General features: G+C 41.8%; 1 protein-coding gene across 3 annotated transcripts in view; it reads right to left on the bottom strand.

The window, feature by feature from the left end:
• The window catches only part of TBC1D30 (TBC1 domain family, member 30), a 100073-nt gene that overhangs the window by 37372 nt on the left and 40264 nt on the right, over positions 1 to 22437 (bottom strand). Inside the window, exons 1-7 of one of the 3 annotated variants that reach the window (XM_011929234.1) lie at positions 14904 to 15364; positions 12055 to 12116; positions 11433 to 11498; positions 9452 to 9577; positions 7324 to 7509; positions 2972 to 3140; positions 781 to 949 (exon numbers count right to left, since the gene is read on the bottom strand). In XM_011929234.1, coding sequence (XP_011784624.1) covers positions 781 to 949; positions 2972 to 3140; positions 7324 to 7509; positions 9452 to 9577; positions 11433 to 11498; positions 12055 to 12116; positions 14904 to 15057 — 932 coding nt within the window. In that variant the 5' untranslated portion in view covers positions 15058 to 15364. Of the gene's footprint in view, positions 1 to 780; positions 950 to 2971; positions 3141 to 7323; positions 7510 to 9451; positions 9578 to 11432; positions 11499 to 12054; positions 12117 to 14903; positions 15365 to 22437 lie in introns of those variants that run through there. The other 2 variants (XM_011929233.1, XM_011929236.1) reach the window with 2 other exon arrangements.

The raw sequence follows: 22437 nt of genomic DNA, 5'->3' as shown, positions 1-22437 counted from the left end.
CAAAGGCTAGTTAAAAGGTTTTCGAAACAAAACAGTGTCAGTGATTTACTGGTTTTGTGACATGTTGTCTATGGGAACCCACTCGTCATTTACAGCTCCAGAATAGAAACGGTAAAAACTTCACCACTTAATGCTTCTTCCATTACCCAGAAGGTACGAAATTTATGTAGTAGTCATAATATATCAAAGATGAATGAAAAACACCCTATCTTTTTCAGCCCTGCTACCAGTAAAAAATATAAGCAAAATCTATTTGGTAATATGTTTTGGCAGTGACAGATTCCAACAGAGTATTAATTCTTAATGAAAGGAAAGAAGTTCTATGTGTTCTACCAGGCTAGATACCTTGTTATCTCACTTAATTTTATCACAGCGCTGAAAGGCAGAACAAAATAAAGATTCATCAATAATCTAAATTGTGATATTAACTAACAAATTCACCTACTCCTAACCAGATCTTTCAGTTTCTCTGCCACCTAAATTCCTTTCCCTCTTCCCAACTAGGGTCCAAAGAGATGCTGACAAGGAGTGAACCAGCCAGGACACAAGCACTTGAGGAGGAGTGGGAGAATCTGCAGGCCTAAAGGAGTCTGCCCCCTTCTCCAAAATAGACTGCATGTACCAGCAATGAGCCTGCTGAGATTTCAGGAGGCTAAAGCAATTTTAAAAGTTCACAACTTTCTGTTTTCACTTAAATATCGATGCTTTACATATTAGATCACAAAAACTGCTTAAGACCTTCAACATCACAGAACAGAGCAGAATGTGGAACTCACTTACTCTCCTAATTTTGCCCAGATAGCCAGCGACACCCTTAGGATGATTTCTGAACCTTCAAAGAAGACTGAATCCCAGATCTTTAAAACAGTCTGATTAGGGAGGCACGTGGCAAAGAGAGTCAGAAACCACTGCATTGTGAAGACATTTGTAAGTGGGGGCTCATATCCACCTGAAACAAAACAAACATAGTCAACTACTTCAGAACGGATGATTGGCCACGTATGCAGATACTTTTCTAGTCTTCCACGTCCACTCAAATTTGTTGTATTTCCTGACTGATTTCTTCATATTTCTAAACTCTTGTTCTTTCTTCCTACTTTTCCTGCCATGTTTCTGGAAAAACACAGGTATGCTTTATAAATATGAACTTCACAAAATATTTACAATACTTCAGAAATCTTAACCTAAAACTTACTTTGGCTCTACCTATTGTAGTGAGCTGGAAATTAAGGAGAAAGTTTTCCTCACCAAAAATAGAAGAAAAAGAAAGGATTTCAGTCTCTCAAAAGCAAAAGCCATCAGATTTTTGAAATCATATAATGCCCACTTATATTCAAATGCTGCTTTGGTAAGAATAAAATTGCTCACTATAAATTATCTATCAACTTCTTAAGTTATACATAGTTCTCAGACCACAGTGGAGTTAAACTAGAAATCATTAACAGAAATATAGCTGGCAAATCCCAAAATAGAGAATAAACATTGCATTTAAAAATATTTCCAACTAAAGATCTGGGGTCCAGCCAATTTTGAAATTTCTGAATTTATTAAAAACATAGTACTCTCTCTGACTTTATGTGATCAGTATGTATTTTTATGAAACATAAAAATTCAAATATTTAGAGTGATCCTCCCTCCAAATTATAGCCAATATGTACAATTACCTAAGTGTAAACAAAAAGATGTCTGTTTTCCTATATTCATTTTCTTCCTCCTTACCTATGAACAATGGGAGTATCTTTGTTCAGAGACTAGAATCTGAGGTTGTTCCTCACAGCCAAGTGCAAGTCACTTGGGTAAAAACATGTAGCTCACTAAAGTGTGTCTGACTAGGGGACAGGGAAGATTGGCCTATCCGGAAGCATTATAAAATCCACCCAGTTATACTGCATAGCCAAGTTAAATGAGATTATTCAAATGGCTTAGAAGGAAATGCCTAGAGACACTCAGGTGTCTCTGGGTCTGTGGCCTGCTAGGAACCAGGTCACACAGCAGGAGGTGAGCAGCAAGCAAAACTTCATCTGTATTTATAGCCACTCCCCATTGCTCACTACCTGAGCTCTGCCTCCTGTCAGATCATTAGATTCTCATAGGAACACAAGGCCTGTTGTGAACTGTGCATGTGAGGGATCTAGGTTTCATGCTCCTTATGAGAATCTAATGCCTGATGATCCATCACTGTCTCCCATTACCCCCAGTTGGGACCATCTAGTTGCAAGAAAACAAGCTCAGGGCTCCCACTGATCCCACATTACAGTGAGTTGTGTAATTATTTCATTATGTATTACAATGTAATAATAATATATATAAAGTACACAATAAATGTAATGTGCTTGAATTATCCTGAAACCATCCCCCAAGCCCTGGTCTGTGGAAAAACTGTCTTCCCTGAAACCGGTCCCTGGTACCAAAAAGGAAAAGGTTGGGGACCACTGGTTTGGAGGAAACACAACAAACTCCTGACTATTCTGTACGCACAGCCAGGGAAGTACAAGCAGTGAGTATAATGACAGCTATGAGCTCAGATACTTCTAAAACTGGATAATGCCCACTAGATAGCAGTGGCTCTTAGCTACTCTTTCATAATCTTAATGGTTCAGGTAAAACCAGTTTGTACTAAATTGTACCTTAGCTCAGTTTTAAAGACTCCTGCAAGTTTGGTGCCAGCTTAGAGCAGTTTAACTAGATAGTAAGATGTGTACCTGGTACTCCATCCAGAGTACATCATTTCAGTTGTTGATCTGGTACTAGTATTAGGCTCTCGACTGACTTCTTAACTATGACCAGTTAGAGGTTCAACATGTGGCCTTTGGTTATTTTCAGTTTTGTTTTCATTCTCTAAAAATCTGTTTCATTACACCAAGCTCTTATAGTACCTGGAAATATATATTTCCATTCAATGTTTAGACTCATTTGTACAGTGGAATCAGAGAAGACAAATATTTTCAGTTACAATAGCATTGAATCCTACCTCCACTTTCTTTGTTTGCAGTTCTCTGAAGAGTATCCAGGTGCTGAGATAATTCCGGCAGCTTCATTCTTAAAAGGTCTCTGAAGACAGCCATATCCACAGACAATGCCCGGAGATTATTGACAAAATAGCTTTCGGGAAGTACCTTATCAATAAGATAAATCATAATCTAAAGAAAAAAAAGATAAAGCTTAAGACTGCTTTGTAAAAACTGGGATCCCAACATGTCCTAAAGAGAAAATAAGTATTCAAATAGATAAAACGCTGTTAGCCAAAGCACACTATCCTTAAATGCATCAGTACCAAATGTTCCAGATTTACAAGGCTCTCCTACAGCCTGGCTAGGGAGCATGTGACATAATCATCTAAGCAACTCAGACCTCAAGTCTGCTGCTGTCTGAAATTTCTAGATGGGCTGCTAGACCTGAGTTCGGCCCATAAGTAGCTGTGATTATGCAACCCTTAGCGTCATTCTGAGAAATGACAAAGCCCAAGCTTGTGCAGCAGCCAGCAGAGCCTCAGTATTGGCTCCTTGATGTCAGCACAGTTTTACAACCTCAATATGAAAACTAACAGCAGGCCTATCATAAAACACCCCCACTGAAGCAGCTCTCAAGACTTACTCACCATCAACCTGGGCTATTAGAGCAACTCATGTTGGTTTTTTGTCCACTTCCTGGGAAAATGCAACTATGCTTTGTTTTAACAAATAGTACTTTTCAAAATCTGTCTTTCTTTCATAAGGTTGTTATAGAGGTTCTTCAAATTGCTATTTTCATTTTGATTTTTCTACGTGTATTACCTTTCCTAAAATGTCAAGAACCTCTAGAATGACCCAGCCAAACACACATGAGGTCTGTAAGTCAATCCCTGGTTCTTTCCCACCAAACTCTTGCCAACAAAAATACCGGGAACCATGTATTTCCATTCAATGTTTAGGCTCATTTGTACAGTGGAATTGAAGAAGTCAGATATTTTCAGAGTTATAATAGCATTGAACCACTACCTCCACTTTCTTTGTTTGCAGTTCTCTGAAGAGTATCCAGGTGCTAATTCAGCCGGCTTCATTCTTAAAAGGTCTGGCATGCTGTACCTGACCCACTCCCTAAAAGACCAGCTCCTTCCCCAAAACACCAGGAAAACAAAATTAAGAACAAAATCATAACTGGTTCTATATACATAATGGGCTCTATGTTGGTAGAAAAGTAGCTATCTCACATTTTGACATTCAGGATACTGTAAAACTCCATTTCCACCCCCCCCCACCCCTGCCCAAAAAAAATCTCCCTGCCCTGCCAAGGGCCCATTTTTCCCTCCTCCTCAGCTTATAATTTCTACTTTTCAGGCTCATAGTTTTGAGTCAGTAGGGCAGGGGCATGCTCTCGAGGAGGACCTTCTCCTTTGTTATAAGGTGGCCAGACCCACTGGGCCTTAGTCTTCTTATGTTAGGATAAAATTTACCAGGTAAATGTAACATCATCTTGGAAATAGGAGCTCAGCAACAAGAAAAGGAGTAAATTCTGTCTTTGCGGGGAGAGGAGGTTCTGGGAGGCAGCAGCTGATGAGGAGAGCAAGTTTCAGCATGGCAGAGTACACTTGCAGGAACCTAGCACTCTATGGATCAGAATTAGAGGAATTTACAGGATCATGAATGCAGACATAAAGGTCATACACTGACAACTATTGTATTTTTCATCTAAGGATAAGATATGTAGTGCCGAGAAAGATATTTGGTTTTTATTGAGAAATTATGATTCCTCGAAATTATGATTCCTCAAAATTATGTGAAAACAAGCAAAAAAAAAAAAATTCTTCAATTATCATACTAATTCCTGTGACAGTGAAATTCTCTATCTGAAGGCATCTCAATGTCTGAAGTGAAGACATAGAGCCAGCTCACTCAAAGCACCCACCACTGTATTTCCAAGGTCAAATCTTAGATCCAAAAAAAAAAAAGCCAGGCACAGTGGCTCACGCCTGTAACCCCAGCACTTTGGGAGGCTGAGGCAGGAGGATCACCTGAGGTCAGGAGTTTGAGACCAGCCTGGCCAACATGGTGAAACCCCATCTCTACTAAAAACACAAAACTTCGCTCGGTGTGGTGGCGTGTACCTGTAATCCCAGCTACTTGGGAGGCTGAGGCAGGAGAATTGCTTGAACCTGGAAGGCGGAGGTTGCAATGAGCCAAGATCATGCCACTGCACTCTAGCCTGGGTGACAGAGCAAGACTCTGTCTTCAAAAAAAAAAAAAAAAAAGATTTGGCTAAATAATGGGAGAGCTCTGAATTTTTAACAAAAATAAAAGATTTGCTAAGTAAAAACTTAAGTGCTAATAGCAGGAAAAATGGTTCACCTATTTCTAATAAACTATGTATTTCCCTAGTAATTATGACTTGTAGAGTCTATGCTGGAAAAACAGACATACAATATTTTCCTCGACATCAGAAGTCGAAGGAAAATATTCCTTCTTCATGAAGCCAACCTTCCTCTGCATGTTAAATGTCTAAACACAAGATCTACACACCCTTAAAGGATGATGACATCATCTCATTGCATGGAGCTCTTTTTCGTGGGGGCTGAAATATTCAGTTTCTCATCTTTAATCCATATTTACAAGTGAGTTTTTAATTTCTAGTTCCTCAAGTATTACTGAGCCCTTTTATAATTTGATTGGGATGTGCACTTCCTTCCCTGGACATCTCCATCCCACCCCCCAACTTGATTCACTTATTCCAGTTGCTCTAAAGAAAATTCCCATTTTATAGTCATACCAATTACATCTGGAAAAAAACTGATGAAAGCTGACAGACTGAGCAAACAAAATTCCTTCTTAATAAAAACATCTTAAAGTCATGTATCTGTCACTGCCTTCCTCCCTCTCCTACCCCCGCCTTTGTGATGAACAAGTAACTTCAAAGCTGCTTCCTTAAATACATCAATGGAAAAAGTGAGAGGTTGAACACAGATTTAGATCATGTCAAGCTGGATTTATAACTAGTCCACCATGATATGTTCCAAGAGGAACATTTGTTTATTTTTCCACATCACATTAATCAGTGATTGACAGCATCAATAAGGTATTCACCATAGTCAAACACAAGTTGTTGGGAGTAGGGTTGCGGCGGGGGCGGTTCTTGAACACAAAAACTAAGTATCTATCTCATACATCACAAAGCATTGCAATCAAGAGCAGTTTAAAGGTTCAAATATGAATTAGTAACCCCACTTTGCCTTAAGCAAATAGGCATTAGCCTCCACATTTAAAATGTTTCATTTCTCCTAAGCACTCTATTTCTGGTGACTCACTGACTCACATGCAAACCAATGAGCTTAAATCACTAGTGCCCCATCTCAACACATTTTTAAAATTTAACTAATAAAGGTCCTAGGCATCAAAGATTAAAAGATATTAATGTAAGTCAATTCCATAATGCTTCTCCATGCAAACACCTTCCATAGACCCTCACTCTCAGTCCAACTCCTCCATATCTTGCTCCAAATATGAAAGAGTAAAGCAGCCCAATAATGCAATCCAATCAGAATGAAGCGTAACTGGTGTGGGAGGCAGTTCTAACACAACACAGTCACACCCTTATATGAGCCCTTCCCCTTGACTATGAGCTGAACCTGGTGACTGGCTTCTCAAGAACAGAACATGGAAATATAGTGGGATGACACTTCTGATATTTGGCTACAAATCTGGAACTTAAACTCTTTTGCCTTGCTCACTATCTTTTACTCTCTTGCTCACTTTGGGGGTGCCAGCCACTGGGTTGGGAAATGGAGAGGCCCACATGGCAAGGAACTATAAAAGGCCTCCAGTCAACAGCCAGCAAGGAACTGGGGCCTCAGTCCAACAGCCTGTGAGGAATTAAATCTTGCCAACAACCACATAAACGAACTTGAAAGCCAACGCCCACCCCAAAATGAGACTTTAGATGAGACCACAACGCCAACCAACAGTTTAACCGCCACAGCGATGTGTCATTGAGGCAGTTAGGCTATGCCTAGATTTCTGACGCAAAGAAACTGTAAGATAATACATGTTTGCTGTTTTAAGCAGCTAATTTGTTGAATAGCAATGAATAACCAATACAATTAATATTTAACTTGCTTTAAAATATATTGTCTTATAAATGATACTAAACACATAATCATTTGCCTCACAGTTGGCAGCTACATAAGTCTGTCACTTGGCATTACTCTAACCTGGAGGAAATGCTATCATAGGTCATTACAAAGGAGTGACAAACACCTTGGAAAAGGATGAGACATCAAGGAAGAGAGATTATAGTTCCAATTTCTCACTCTCAGAAGAATGTCCATTGCCTTTGTTAGAGCCTGCTACTCACTTTCAGGGCGTCCCCTTCATTGCCTTCCATCACTTCCAGAATTAGGGCAGCCAGGATGTTAAAGCCTTGGCAATACCCAACAGTTTTGTTCCATCGGGCATAGGCCAGTAGCACCCGCTTCAACACAACCCTGTCCTGCTCAGCCTCCTGGCCGCAATAAGAACTACAGCCTGTGCGGTGAAGGTCCTAAAATGGAAGGGAAACAACATTTTCAAAAACAACTCCTAATATTATTTCCAAAAAAACCCTTACTTTTTGACTCAATAAACAGAATCAAATTATCATCATAATTTTATTTTTCAAAAATGTGTATGTTTTTATACATATGAGCCAAAATGCATTTTTAGCTTTCTTTTTCATAATATTTTGTAATATGTTGTTTAAGAGAGATTTCCAAAGGGAATTTCAGTCAGGCAAATTTTCAACTTAAAATGTTTCCAGGATTACCACAAAAAGTAGCTCAGAATTAACAATAATTACATTATAATTTCATATAAATTGATAATTTGTTTTAATAATATTTCTCAGATAAAACAATCAATAGCCATCACAATACATGTATGATTGAGGGTAACATTCTTCCTTTCTATAAATAAAGTATAATATTTAGCTATCAAAACTCTAAATAACATAAAGGAGTGAAATCAAAATAGCAAAAAATGTGATTATAGAGAGAAAAATCATTCTATTCAAATTATTTTATGAATTTATATAAGAAAGACAGAAATACTTGCTATGCTTTAATGAAGGCAATATCTATAATTTAATTACTAAGCAGGGACTATAATTTTCAAGAGTTGAAGTCATTAACTGACGTAAGATTCACTTCAATGAGATAACAAAAGATCCTCTTAATAAGATGATTGTTACAAAAAGTGCATTGCCTTAATTCACCAGTTAGACAAAAAGGAAACATTTCAAATATGAGATACTTCATCTCTGTGAAACATATCCTAAAATTCCAAATATATAACTTAAATGTGAATAATGCAAAGGCTTTTTAGTACACAATGTAAAATTGCATAACTTTTTTAGCATTTGTCTGAAACAGACCAAGTTAGAACAGAAAGTAGCTGATTTTAGTTAGTACTTCCTCCTTTAAAAAAATCTCCAAATATGCCAAAACATTAGCCATCTTGAGGTGGCCAAAATTTGGATGAAACAACTTTCCTTTTAAAACCCCAGCTTAGTATCACACTGTAATGTACTCATATAAAATCAAAAACCATGTTCTAGAGCCTTATGTAAGAGGATAATACTGGGATCAAACAGAATCAGTATCCTTGGCTTTTAGCACCAGGCTCTGTTCAACTGTAATAATCCAGGTAAGCAAGCCACTGCCTACACAGCTGGCTTGAACCCACAAGTATTTGGTTGGAAGTAGACCCCACCTCTGAACCTGTCTTTAGAAATGGGCAGTTAAGAAACTATGAAAGACCCTAATAAGAACCAAATGATTCTCATATGAAATATACTTAACTAACTTTTTCAATCAGTGACTTTTATATAAAAATCCAGTCAGCATTATTGACCCATGATAAAGGGTCCTTCCTATAGTGTGAGGAAAATTAATAAGTTGAATATGAATGAAAGTTCATTTGCAAACATTTTCTTCTTACTGGTAACATTTAAATTTATGCAGACAATACATTGTCAAGGTTCCCCATGAAAAAGCCAATGAAATGAGAAGGCAGGCTGGGCGCGGTGGCTCAAGCCTGTAATCCCAGCACTTTGGGAGGCCGAGACGGGCGGATCACAAGGTCAGGAGATCGAGACCATCCTGGCTAACACGGTGAAACCCCGTCTCTACTAAAAAATACAAAAAAAAACTAGCCGGGCGAGGTGGCGGGCGCCTGTAGTCCCAGCTACTCGGGAGGCTGAGGCAGGAGAATGGCGTAAACCTGGGAGGTGGAGCTTGCAGTGAGCTGAGATCCGGCCACTGCACTCCAGCCTGGGCGACAGAGCGAGACTCCGTCTCAAAAAAAAAAAAAAAAGAAATGAGAAGGCAGAAAATATACAGACATTCAAACCAGAAGGTAGAGATCATTCGATCCTCTGTCCAAAAAGCAACTGGTTCTTAGAGTCTTTCTTCTGTATTAGGATGACAGGCCAAGTTCAGGGTCATTACCTTGACTATCTGAATTCCCATGGAGTCATCATCAGGATTACTCCTTTCATTGAAAGTGAAGCGCATGGTTTTGTCCCAGTCAATGGCTATACTGTGCAAATAATGATCTGCCAAGGTCAACCAAACCTAAAATATTACACAGACAAAGGAGAATGCCAAAGTAGAATATATAATTTCACCTTTATTAGAAAGTAGTTATTGCATTCAACAAGAAAATGGGAAGTGTCCCTAGACCAGATTTTGCTCATAAGTAGAAATCTACAAGACCTTCATGGAAATTTTTGCTTTACTGATTTGTACCATTTAGAGCCTTTCATTTACTCTTTCAATAAATATTTGTTGAGTTCCTACTATGTGTCAAGCAGCAATCCAGGCATTAGGGATACTGTTAGGAAGACAAACCAAGAAGATTTTCAAATTTTATTTCTGTTCATTGAATAACCTGTATAATCTCATAAGCTTGTTTTACTTGACTCTCAATTGCTCTCCATACTTGAGCAAGAGCCATCTGGTCACTCATGGTGAATGGGGCTTTTTTTCACCATGGAGTGGCTTCTGCCTTTAAACCATCCCTCTCACACACATACACAAAACTGACAGATGGGCTCCCATAATGAATAAGTTTTTAAAAAGAGCCACTGGATATTTTTACTCCTTTGATTATTTTATCCAGAAAATCTGTTTCTGAAAGTTGTATTTCATAATGTCATTTTTATGAATATTTTGAGGAACCCTCCATTTTCAAATTCTAGAAATATAAAGATTAGGCTTATAAATCAATATCCTAAGCATGTATTTCAAGTTTTGGTATCTAAACATGATTTAGCAGGAATAAACGTTGATTCATATATCTGGCCAGACTTCTCTCCTAACCTCAGAAGCATATATCCAAATGCTCACTTGATACCTTCAAATTAGATATCTAATAGGCATCTCAACCTTAACAGATCCAAAACCAATCACTTACTCCAGCATCCCCCCTACAGACATACACACACCTGCTCCTCCCATCTGAGTAAACAGTAATTCTACCTCCCAATCACTCAGGCCAAAATCTTGAAGTCATCTTTTACATCCCTTTTAAACCTTATATTCAATCCAACAGGAATTCATGTGAGCTCAGTCTTCGAAATATATCTAGGATCTCCATTTCCACTACCACAACCCTGATGTATCTGTTGCCTGAGCTACTGCAAGTCTTCTACTGGTCTCCCTATTTCAGCCCTTGTCTCTCATATTCTCAAGTCAGTACCCAGAGTAGCCCATTCATAATAAAAGTCAGATCATGTCACTCCCCTGCTCAAAACTTCCCAGTGCTTCCTAGCTCACACGGAGCAAAAGCCCAAGACCTGTGGTAGCCTCCCAGATTCTCCATGATCTGCCACCCCCTCAACCCACCACATTACCTCTATGACCCCCTCTCCTATTTCTTCCCCCTTTGTTCACTGTGCCCCAGCCCCGCCCCACCCCACCCTGCCCCATCCCATCTTTGCTTGAATACAACCCAGATGCGAGATGCTCCCACCTGAGGGCTGAGGGTGCTTGCGTTGGCTGTTCCCTCTGCCTGGAGTATCTCCTCCCAGGTAGTTGCATGGCTGGCTTCTCACCTCCTTCAGGGGCCTATTCGAATGTCACCTTGCTATTTAAAATTCCACCTCCTTACCCCTTTTCTCCTCAATGCTCTTTATTTCTCTCTACATTTTTATCCATGGCACTTATTACCATCTGACATACTTTATATTTTATTCAGTGTAAGCTCCATGAGGACAAAAAACTTTGGTCTGTTTTTTTCCACTGCTCTATCCCTAGTACCTAGAACATTACTTGGCACAGAATAATCAATAATTATTTATTGCATGAATGAATAATCAAGACAGGTTTTCAAGTAACTAAACCTAGAATATATTTTTTGACATTCCAGAGGCTTTAAAGAAGGGCAGAGATGATCCTTCTGTATTCTAGCTCTATGAGTCCCCCTTACCTTTCTCCTCCATTCCTTTGGTATTCCTGTGGATAGCCTGGCAACTGCCTTGAGAGCATCGTACCACTAGGAACAAAGAAGAAATCCCAGGAGGTGATCACAGTGACCTAGACAAGCACTTTTCAATCTTTTTCCCATCTTGACATTCATAGAATGCATTGAAATTTGCACAGCACAATGGGGTAAACAGTCAAAGCTTCTTTCAGACAGAATTGATCAGTCAGTCCATGGCTATTACTGTGCCACGTCCCATCCCTTGGGCACCCTTAACACATCTGTGATCCCTTTGCAGTACACACAGAATGGCTGGGAAGCTCTGGTTAATAAGCCAAAATATATCTTATGAGGTTCAGAATAATAGACATTATGGTACAGGTGTGAAATTTATTCACTCTAAATTTTTTTCACACATGTACCATTAATAGAAAGTGCAAAATTTGTCATTGCAAATATAAACCCAGGTCACTTGTAGCTCAAAGGCTACTTTACCCAAAATATTTTTGAAGTGACTAGTCTTCATATTCATATCAAAGAATACATTATTTCCACTTTGAGAATATATCTCAATGTGCCTGCCCTGTTGGTACCCCCAAAAGAAGAGTCTTTTCAAAACCAAAGTTACCTGCTGAAAACCATTTTGACCTAAAGATGGCTCAAGAGTGAATTTCAACTTAGTATCAACTCCTGAAAGAGAAATACATAATAGATGTTATTTTTGGAGACTATAACAAGTTATATCAAAAATACAAGTAAAAGCTTGATTCTGCTGGATCATCACAAATTTTTTTAAAGTATGTATCTTTACTAAATTTTAGTCAATTTTGCTAAAAGGTAAGCATATTGATTCTTAAAATAGGAAAATATCCTACAGCAATAGAATGTGCCTTACTACATATGATGGTGGTTTACATAGATGCCTGGAGTACCACAAAAACAAAAACAAAAAAATGTTACGGCAAGCTTGGAGTCACACAGTCCTCCATTCGACTTGGTTCCTAGACTGAAACAATTTATCTAACCTATCTCAGTCTCAATTCCTTTTCTTCTTTTTAAGAGACAGAGTCTCAATGTATCACCCAGGCTGAAGTATAGTGGCTATTCATAGGCACAGTAATAGCACAATGCAGCCTTGGACTCCTGGACTCAAGCAATCCTCCCATCTCAGCATCCCAAATAGCTGGGATTATAGGCACGTGCCACCCCGCACAGCTTATTTTTGTATTTTTTGTAGAAGAGGGTTTCGTCATGTTGGTCAGGGTGGTCTGAAACTCCTGACCTCAAGTGATCCACCTGCCTCTGCCTCCTAAAGTGCTAGGATTACAGGCATGAGCCACTGCACCCAGCCCCACTTTTTAAAGGAATTATTGCTCAAAAGTTCAAGGCCCACGAAATGCCAAATATTATCAATAACATTAAATTTTACAAATTGCAAAAATCAAATGATGGCATTTTTGTTTCTAAGATTGTTGATAGCAGATTAGGTGTACTGAAAACTTCTCCACAACTTCCACTTCTTAGAGGTTGGTATGAATAGGAACAATCTTCGGAATTTATGAAATAATAGTAAGTAATCAAGCAGACTGGTCTTTTTAAAAATATGTATACGTGAAGTCAAGAAGCTGGAAAGAGATGTAGCTGATTTTCGCAAGCCCATGACAGTATGTAGGTGTTCTTCTTGGAACCCTGGAAGAGCACTGTAAATGCATGAGTCGGGTCCTAGGTTTCCAAAGTAAGCTGTGACAGAGAATCCCAGGCATCCAATCTATGCCTTGATATTTCTTTTTAAAGCTTCAGGGCCATAACCATACTCTGCCTGGACAGATAGGTTTTTTTTTTTCTCCGAAGGAATATTAAGTACCCCATGGATCTGCCTCTCTCTGAGGTGGTTTAAACGAAGTCTTGCCCAAACGTAGAACAGTGATACAATGGCCACAGGAGTATTTCCAGCCCAGCGCACACTTTAAGGCAAGTTGAAACAAGACCTAGAAGTGAGGGTGCTGTCCAGACGCGAGGTGCTGAATGGAGGAGCGTATATTCCTGACGTTGGCTTGATAACAAAGACCAGGAAATTCGGTCCCGCGCTGACTTATTCTTGCCGCACTACAAGGATTCCCTGTATGTCTGACCAATGTGCTCTTCTAACTTTTCCGGGGCACCTGCTGGGCATCATGCCGATTGCCTTCCCATAGTGAAACCCAGCAGGGGTTAGTTGGCCAAAACCACAACTATCCTCTCATGATCAAAAATGAGCAAGAGGATTTAACTGAAATTGATTCGCCACCTGCATGCAAAAGCTTAAACCAGGTCACTTTCACCCCCCTTTTCTTCTAACAGAATACAGGCAGAGAAAAGGTTTATGTTTCATCTGATAATCACGGCTATTCCGGATTCAGAAATACAAAACATTTACTTTTAACGTGGGAAGGAGATTTAAAAAAAAAAAAAAAAAGAGGTAAAGGAAGATGGTGAAGAAAGACTACAGCCTCTGCAACTAGACACTTCCTAGGGGAGAAAAACAAAGAAACCACGAGGTTGGGAAAGGCAGAGCCGCATCCCACCCTTTGGGACTCCGCGCCTCGATTCTCCTGCGGCACTACAGCAGGTCCCCAAGGCGTTGGGGGGTGGGGACCAGAGACCGCGAACCCGTCTGGAGCCCAGCCGGTGCCACTCCAGGGAACAGGTGAGCGCCAAGCACCAGTGAGAGTACAGCCAACTCCCTCTGCGGCCACTCCTTGCCAGAAACCTCCGTGCCCAGGAGCCCGCGCTAGGGCTGGGCTCTTAAAATCCCGGGGAGGGATGCCTGGTGATAGAGCAGACGCAGAGTTATGCAGCCTGGAGAAGCAGGGATGGGTAAACACAGGCTGACGGCAGGAAGGGCCTTGCCTAGCACGGCCAGGCTCTTTCCCGGACCTCACCTATGAAAAGGATCTCCTGCTGCTCCCCACCCTCACTCACAAATTACAGGCTCCGGTTCAAGCTGACTCCGGCACTCACGCTGAAGGGACGCTTGGGAAAATAACACCCAATTTTGCCTTTGCAGTCACTGCCTTCCCCCTCCGACCTCCAGTGTCAAACCTGTGCGTCTCTCCGCCCCCACCTCTCGCAAGGTCTGACTTCCTGCGAGCCTGGAACACAATAGGTGGTGCGGCCTCTGATGGCCCGGGCAGCCACCCGCACTTCCCCGCCACGAGAAGGCCGAGCGCATAGGCCGCAGGGTGGGGGTCCGCGGGCAGTGGGTGGAAACAGCGGGTTCTCCGTGCCTGGGGAGGCCGCTGCCCCGCCCAGGCCCCCATCTGCCCTCTGCCCTTCCAGACCGATTGCGCCCTGCAGGTGCCAACGCAGTGCCCAGCACCGGGTGGCAAGCGGACTCTCCCCGGCTCTCCCCGGCCTAGACGGAGTCAGGCTAAGACAGAAGCGCGGGCAGCCCCAGCGCTACTTTCCAGCGCCCCATCTGCAGCCCTGGGTCCTCACCCGGCTCCAGGGTGCAGAGCAGCCGGGGCGCGGTCCGGGAAATGCAGCTGCGCTTCTTGAGCACATTGCTCAGTATCGTGCCCACACCGCCGCCCTGCCGCTTCAGGCATCTCCCCCCGCGCCTCAGAGACCCGGTCAGCTTGTCCTGCCGCATCCGGGAGCGCCCCAGGCTCTGGCGCGGCCACCGTCCGTCTCGGTCCCCGCTGCCTCACCGGCTGAGCGGCTGCGCTCGCCGAGCTGGGTGAGTGTCCGCGGCTGACAGACCCTTGGGAGCAGGGAGGGCACGGCCAAGTGCTGGAAGGTCACGGGGACTTGCGGGGCACCGCGGGAGCCGCCGAGCACAGGGAAGCCGCGGGCATCTGCAGTGCGGAGCCTGCAAGGCTGAGGCAGGAGATCGCTCAAGGCGGGGAGGGCGGGAGCGAGTGAGCGAGAGAGCGAGCACGCGGGAGACGGAGGCGGCGCGCCCGCCCCCAATCCCGGCACCGCCGTGCGCAGGCGGGGCGGCCCCAACTCCCCCGCGCCCAGGAGCGCCAGAGGCAGGGAGCCGGTGGGCGAGCAACTGCATTCGGGGACCAAAAGCAGAAACAGAGATGTCCGCGCTTCTCCCAAGATCTGGGAGGGGAACAGAGAGAGCACCAAGGAGCATCAGTCTCAGGGGCAGAACACCCGCGAGGGCAAGCGTCCTCTCCCTCCTCCGAGCAGCCTCAGAAAGGACGGTGACCCAACCACAGGCGGCGAGGCACATGCTTCAGCACGAAATGCGCTGAATTATTTCCTGGCAGATTAGAGGCGCGGAGAAAATGAAGAAAAAACATGATTGTTTCTTTTAGAAAAATGGGCTTCCAGAAAAAAAGTGTTCCCATTTCAAGCAGTATTAAACAGTAATAGTTCCTCATCTCTCCAGCCAGACTTCAGTAGTTCTGAACTACTGCCCATCATTATGGTTTTTAAAAAAAAAAAAAAAAAAAAAAAAAAGTCATTCTCAAACGGTAATATTCACCAATGGAATATTTACCATTAAAATGGATGAAAGAAAGGGTGTAGGGGGGGAGATATAAAGGTATTTGTGTTTGCTAATATTTATAAAAAGAAACATTAGATGGATAAACCAAAAAACAAATTAGAAAACTTGTATGGGAGAAGGAACATCGTGGAGGAGACAAGAACAGAAAACTGAGTCCTCTCTTGATGTGCCTTCTGTAGTTTTGGCTCTGGAATAATATTAACAAATTAAATTTTTTTTAAAAAACCAGGATGATGGAGCAGCATGCCTATAGTCCCAGCTACTGAGGTGGGAAAATTGCTTAGGCCCAAGAGTTTAAGGCCAGCTTGGGCAACACAGCAAGACTCCCATCTCTTAAAAAAACATAAAAATTAAAACAAATTTTGAAAATACATAAAATAGTCCAGTTACAGTGGCTCACACCTGTAATCCTAGCACTTTGGGAGGTCAAGGCAGGAGGATGGCTTGAAACCAGGAGTTCAAAGCTGCAGTGAGCTATGACTGCACCCCTGCATTCTAGCCTGAGCAACAGACCTAGTACCTGACTATAAATGAATAAAGTATTTTTAAATTGTAAAAGAAAACTCTAACAATTGAAAATTAATGGAAACAAATCAATCTAATGGACTATCCCACTGATAGCATAAGAACACAGAAACAAATAATTCTCTCTCTTAAGTTGACATAGAACACAATACTATGACTGTACATCAACAGTGGACAGTGGTACATATTCCTAGAGCAAATAAAACTGCAAAGAAATTTTACATTTCATTCAGTAGTATTCTTATTAATAATATTCATATTTCTTAAATTCTTAACTACAGGATAAAGCAAAAAAATAATTATGCTAATATCAAATGGAGCCAAGATATTTTCAGGGTAACAGAAAATATAAGTGTACAACCAAAGTAATTAAGTTTTCCTTAAAATATTACAATAATATATTTACATGGGAAACACTAGTATGAACTCATTTTTTTTTCTTTTCAAAAAAATATATACAGCCATTGACTAGGTTTAGAAGTAAGGACAACTCAGCAGCAATGAACACTCCCAGCACCCTGGTTATGGTCTCTAAAAACCATTCCCCACTCAAAGGAACTAAGGTTCCTTTGAGGAGTGACTGATTCCAGGTTTGGGTCAGAAAAAGTACAAGATGACCCTGAAACATTTTGATGACCTCAAAAAGACAGGAAATGTTTCACAATTAATGGGGTCAAGTCAAAAGGACACAAGACTCACATAAACAGGCTCCTTCCTATTGGCCAAAAATGAAACAATTTGAACTTGAAAAACAATGGCTTAGCCTGGACAACATGGCGAAACCCCATCTCTACCAAAAAAAAAAAAAAGCTACAAAAATTAGCTGGGCATGATGGCACACACCTGTAGTCCCAGCTACTCAGGGGGCTGAAGTGGGAGGATCACCTGAGGCCAGGGAGGTCAAGGCTGCAATGAGCCATTATCACACCACTGCACTCCAGCCTGGGTAACAGTGAGACCCTGCCTCAGAAATAAAAACAAAAACAAAATTGCTGGGTTAGGCTCAGGTCCGATCCCAGTGATTTGGGAGGCCAAGGTGGGACAATCATTTGAGGCCAGTAGTTCAAGACAAGTCTGGGCAAAATAGCAAGACCCTGTTTCTGCAAAAATAAAATAATTTAGCCAGGTGTGGTAGTGTGTGCCTGTAGTCCTAGCTACTTGAGAGGCTGAGGCAGGAGGATCGCTTGAACCCAGGAATTCAAGGTTACAGTTAGCTATGATGGGCCACTGCACTCCAGCCTGGGTGACAGAGCAAGACCCTGTATCAAAAGAAAAAAAAATGCTGCTATTGATTGTAAACAATATTGAATATCTTTAAATGCCTTCATAAAGATAGCCTAAACAAGCCAGAAAAAGAAGGCATTCTTATGACTCTTCTCAGAATTTGAGGACAATGTGAGAAATGGTGCAACCCTAAGAATGAGCTGTATAAGAATCTGTTAAAAATGAGATTAGCCATCTGCAAAAGTAAAGCAGGCTAATAAAGGACATGCAAGCTATTCAGTTGTAGCTGCCTGGCAGAGGTAAAGATGCTTTCAAAAGGGCAGTACTCTTTGAAAAGGCATCACTTTAGAAAATGAAGTCATTGTTTAACCTGGTCATGACTAATTGCTTGGCTTAAATTTCCCAACCTTTTGCTGCGAGCTCCAGTACAGAAATTTATTCTCCATCAACCATCAACTTTTTACAGTTTTGGTACATGTTTGTATCCTTCAGCTTTCTATTAATTTTAATAAGACACTCATTGGTTGTTGCAGCCTATCTCAGCTGTACTGAGAACCATAGGAAGAGGTCTGATGCTTCCCTTTGACCAGTTTTTTAGAGGGTACAATATATCCTGGGGCTGAAGATGGTGAAGAATACCCAAAGTCAAAGAGAAGGAACTGGCAGGAGACGGAAAATCCAGGAGGAAAAGTTGGTAACTGTATGCACAGTCTCGTCTTCCAGACCTCTCACATGCTCAAACCTTAGAGGGTTTTGTGTTCAATTTTAACAAGAGAGGCTATTCATGCTCAGTTTCCATCACTAGGCAAGCCAAGAGGACAAGCAATCAGCTCTGCTCTACAACACTGTCTCTGGAGTGGAGAGGAGGACATTCTGCCCCTGGGGCTGTGACACATGCCACTCAGACCATCCAACTCCCTTTGGCTGTGACATCATGCTCACCAAGCAAACTTTGGATTGTCATTTGATTTCCCATATAGACTCTGTTGCACTACAGAGAATATACTGACCAGTTAATAGCAGTCAATACCCCTGAGTTCACTCAGCAGTCAGTAACCTGAAGATACCAAATCTCCAGACTGCCAAAGCTGATATCTAGACTCTAGGCTGTCAACTCACCCAAGTGTCATGACTGATAAAAAAACCTCTCTTTAGATTCTTCTTTAGTTATAATACTTTTCTTACTAGTAGTGACAGAAGCTTGTTTGCTTGCAAAAGGAACATTCAATTTCACCTCTTTTAGATCTATTACGAGGAAAATCTAACTCTGTTTTTAAAATAAAATTTATGAGTTTCTGCTATGATGGCAATAAGTAGCAAAGGAATTAGACAATATTATTTTGTTTACATTGAAGAGGAAAGTCAGGACTGCCAACTTTCATAGCAAACGGGTAATTAAATGAGCACTAAAACACAATACTCTAAAAGCAGCCATGGCCCAAGCCTAGTATTATGTTGATTGTGTGACTCACAGTTTCTTATTTCATGTCCGGAATAGTTTTCCAAACGTGAAAGATGTCATCTAAAGTCAACTTACAGAGAACTCAAGCCAGCATGGACTTTGCCAGAGAATCTCAGGAGCCAGGCCAATTTACCATCATTCTTTACTAATCAAGCGATTTTTACCAATCAAATAATAGTGAATTCACATTTGGGCAAATTATACACTGTCACAGTCTAGAATGGTTATGACTTATGCTGAATTTAGGGGAAGGAAGGCTCAATGAACACTTCACACTGGATGAGATAATGTTATTTGGATTGCTAAAGAAAATGAAAGCTTTGAGGAAATGCCCCCAAATGTCTCAGAGCTAATAACCTGAGGACATCCCCCATAGATGTGAGCTCCCAGGCTGAAACAAAAAAGTATGGACCATTCGCCATACCCTGCATCTTCAGGCCTACGTGCTGGGAATGCGGTTTCCTTGAGAACGAATTTTTCCTTTAATGGGAGAAGGGGGAAGAAGTCAGGAAGAAAAGAAAGCCCAACACAAGGGATTAAAAACTACATCCCAAGGGGCTTCCAGAATGGGAAGTGGGTCTGAGGCTTGTGATTTCCTAATGCTGCTATTTTTTGTTTAACAGTAAAGTCTAAAAGTAAAAAGGGCCTACGTGCTTATCTTCAGGAACTGACAATTACCAAGAGAAAAGGCCCTGGAAGCCTGCTGTGAGGAGAGAGAGACCACAGGGAGCCAGCCTGCTCTGGGGAAGTGGGCCTGGAACTCATCTGTACAGCTGTGGAGTTCCCTGACAGGTGCCGATGAGCACACAAGCTGAGCATCAGAGGAGATCTCATCAGACCACCAGATCTAGTGGTGTCTCCCATTGGGCAGGAGATGGGGACATTTTGCACCTGTGATAATAAAAAGAGTGGGGATCTGGTGGCATAAAAGCCACTCTTCCTTCTCTCTCCTCATCCCACAATTTTTGAACATGTGTGAACGGCACCTGAATAGTGAAAGTGGTGTCTCCTAAACAGACAAGATCTGTGACCACTTCCATAAGAAGTTAACACTTTCCTCAGACCTACTAAAAGTAGGGACTTAACAAGTAGTTCCTTCAAGGCCGAGTGCAGTGGCTCACACCTATAATCTCAGCACTTCAGGAGGCTGACCAGCCTGGCCAACATGGTGAAACACTGTCTCTACTAAAAATTCAAAAATTAGCTGGGTGTGGTGGCACACACCTGTAATCCCAGCTACGTGGGAGGCTGAGGCAGGAGAATTGCTTAAACCTGGGAGGCAGAGCTTGCAGTGAGCTGAGATCATGCCATTGCACTGCAGCCTGGGTGACAGAGCGAGACTCCATCTCAAAAACAAAAAAAAAAATGTAGTTCCTTGAACTCATTATCCAAGACAGAGTCCACACACTGTGAGCATTGTAACAGTTTCTCCCTCATGACAGAGATGCAGGGGCAGGGCAGCAGGAGGAAACTGAGGGGGAAGAAAAAAACTGTAAAATTATTTGACAGATCATATTACCTACATGGGACATTTTCTATTTATATGATTTTCTTATCTTAGCCATAAAAATAATTTCTCTATTTAAATACAGGCATCCTTTAAGACAATCAGGTGTAGCTTTTGTATTTTGTTAATTTTAGAGAAAGTACTCCGTCAAGCATGGAACAGAGAGGATTTAAAATTCCAACATCAAATCACACTCAGAATGTCATATGGAAATGTACTTAAAACTCTGCTGCCAGATCCATGTAACCTCAGATGCAGAACTAACCAAAGATTTTAGAAATCATCATATTCTTCTTCTTGTCCTGGTATTTCCTGTTAAGTATTTTCTTGCTTCAAAATGACTGAAACTGACTCACTACTACTTGAGCTAGATTGATATTGATCATATAAAGACATCCTTTTATTTCTTTTATTCATTCATTTATTCATGAAAAAATCATTAATCAGATGCTGTGGGAAAGGCACTGTACTAAGAACTATGAGACACAATTATGAACACAGTACGTACTCTACCCTCAAAGAGTTTACAGCTGGCAGAGCATGGTGGCTCACGCCTGTAATCCCAGCACTTTGGGAGTCCGAGGCAGGCAGATCACGAGGTCAGGAGATCAAGATCATCCTGGCCAACATGGTGAAACCCCGTCTCTACTAAAAATACAAATATTAGCCTGGGGTGGTCACACATGCCTGTAATCCCAGCTGCTTGGGAGTCTGAAGCAGGAGAATTGCTTGAATCAGGGAGGCAGAGGTTGCAGCGAGCCAGAATTGTGCCACTACATTCCAGCCTGGTGACAGCGCGAGACTCTGTCTCAAAAAAAAAAAAAAAAAAAAGAGTGACAAGGACACAAGGCCTATGTGAAAGGTCCTTTAAAATACTATGTGAATAACAGGAGAGATACCATTCTTGCTACATCTTAAGTATTAAATATGTTGCAATGTTTTCCCAGAGCTCCATTTCAATGAGCTATTAAATTTCACCTGAAAACAGGCCAAGGACAAAGTTCATGTACGCTCTTCTTACAGTTGTGGTATTCAGTTCTTTAGTTCCACATCAGGAATACAACTGGAAGATTCACACTCATCACTGCAGAAGATGAAATAACTGTTTAACCTGGTCATGATGAACCATTTATCTGGGATTCCCCAACCTTACACCAAGCCATTCTAAGATTCTGTTTGTTTGTTTGTTTTCTGACAGAGTCTCGCTCTGTTGCCCAGGCTGGAGTACAGTAGTGGGATCTTGGCTCACTGCAACCTCCACCTCCTGGGTTCAAGTGATTCTTGTGCCTCACCCTCTTGAGTAGCTAGGATTACAGGTGCACACCACCATGCCTGGCTAATTTTTGTATTTTTAGTAGAGATGGGGTTTCACTATGTTAGCCAGGCTGGTCTCTAACTCTTGACCTCAAATGATGCACCCACCTGGGCCTCCCAAAGTGGTGCTGGGATTACAGCCATGAGCCATGTGCCAGGCCCTAAGATTCTTTTGACCCCGTTGAGGAGAGGTATTAAAGGAGAAGTTTCTCATATCTATTGAGGTAGATTTGTTTGACTTAGAAATGTATCTCTAGACAGGAGAAGGGTGATGCCCTTGAATGTAATATGCTTAATTTTGGTGATGAGAAGAGAGAAGTACTGGGAACAGGAGAGAGATTAGAATTAACAATAATGGCCGGGTGCGGTGGCTCAAGCCTGTAATCCCAGCACTTTGGGAGGCCGAGACGGGCGGATCACGAGGTCAGGAGATCGAGACCATCCTCAAGGACCCTGAGAGGCAAACTCAATGTGAATT

Source organism: Colobus angolensis, unplaced genomic scaffold, assembly GCF_000951035.1.
Source record: "Colobus angolensis palliatus isolate OR3802 unplaced genomic scaffold, Cang.pa_1.0 Scaffold80, whole genome shotgun sequence".
Classification (NCBI taxonomy): domain Eukaryota; kingdom Metazoa; phylum Chordata; class Mammalia; order Primates; family Cercopithecidae; genus Colobus; species Colobus angolensis.
Note: the sequence above shows the minus strand (reverse complement) of the source record. Positions and strands in the feature narration are given on the sequence as shown.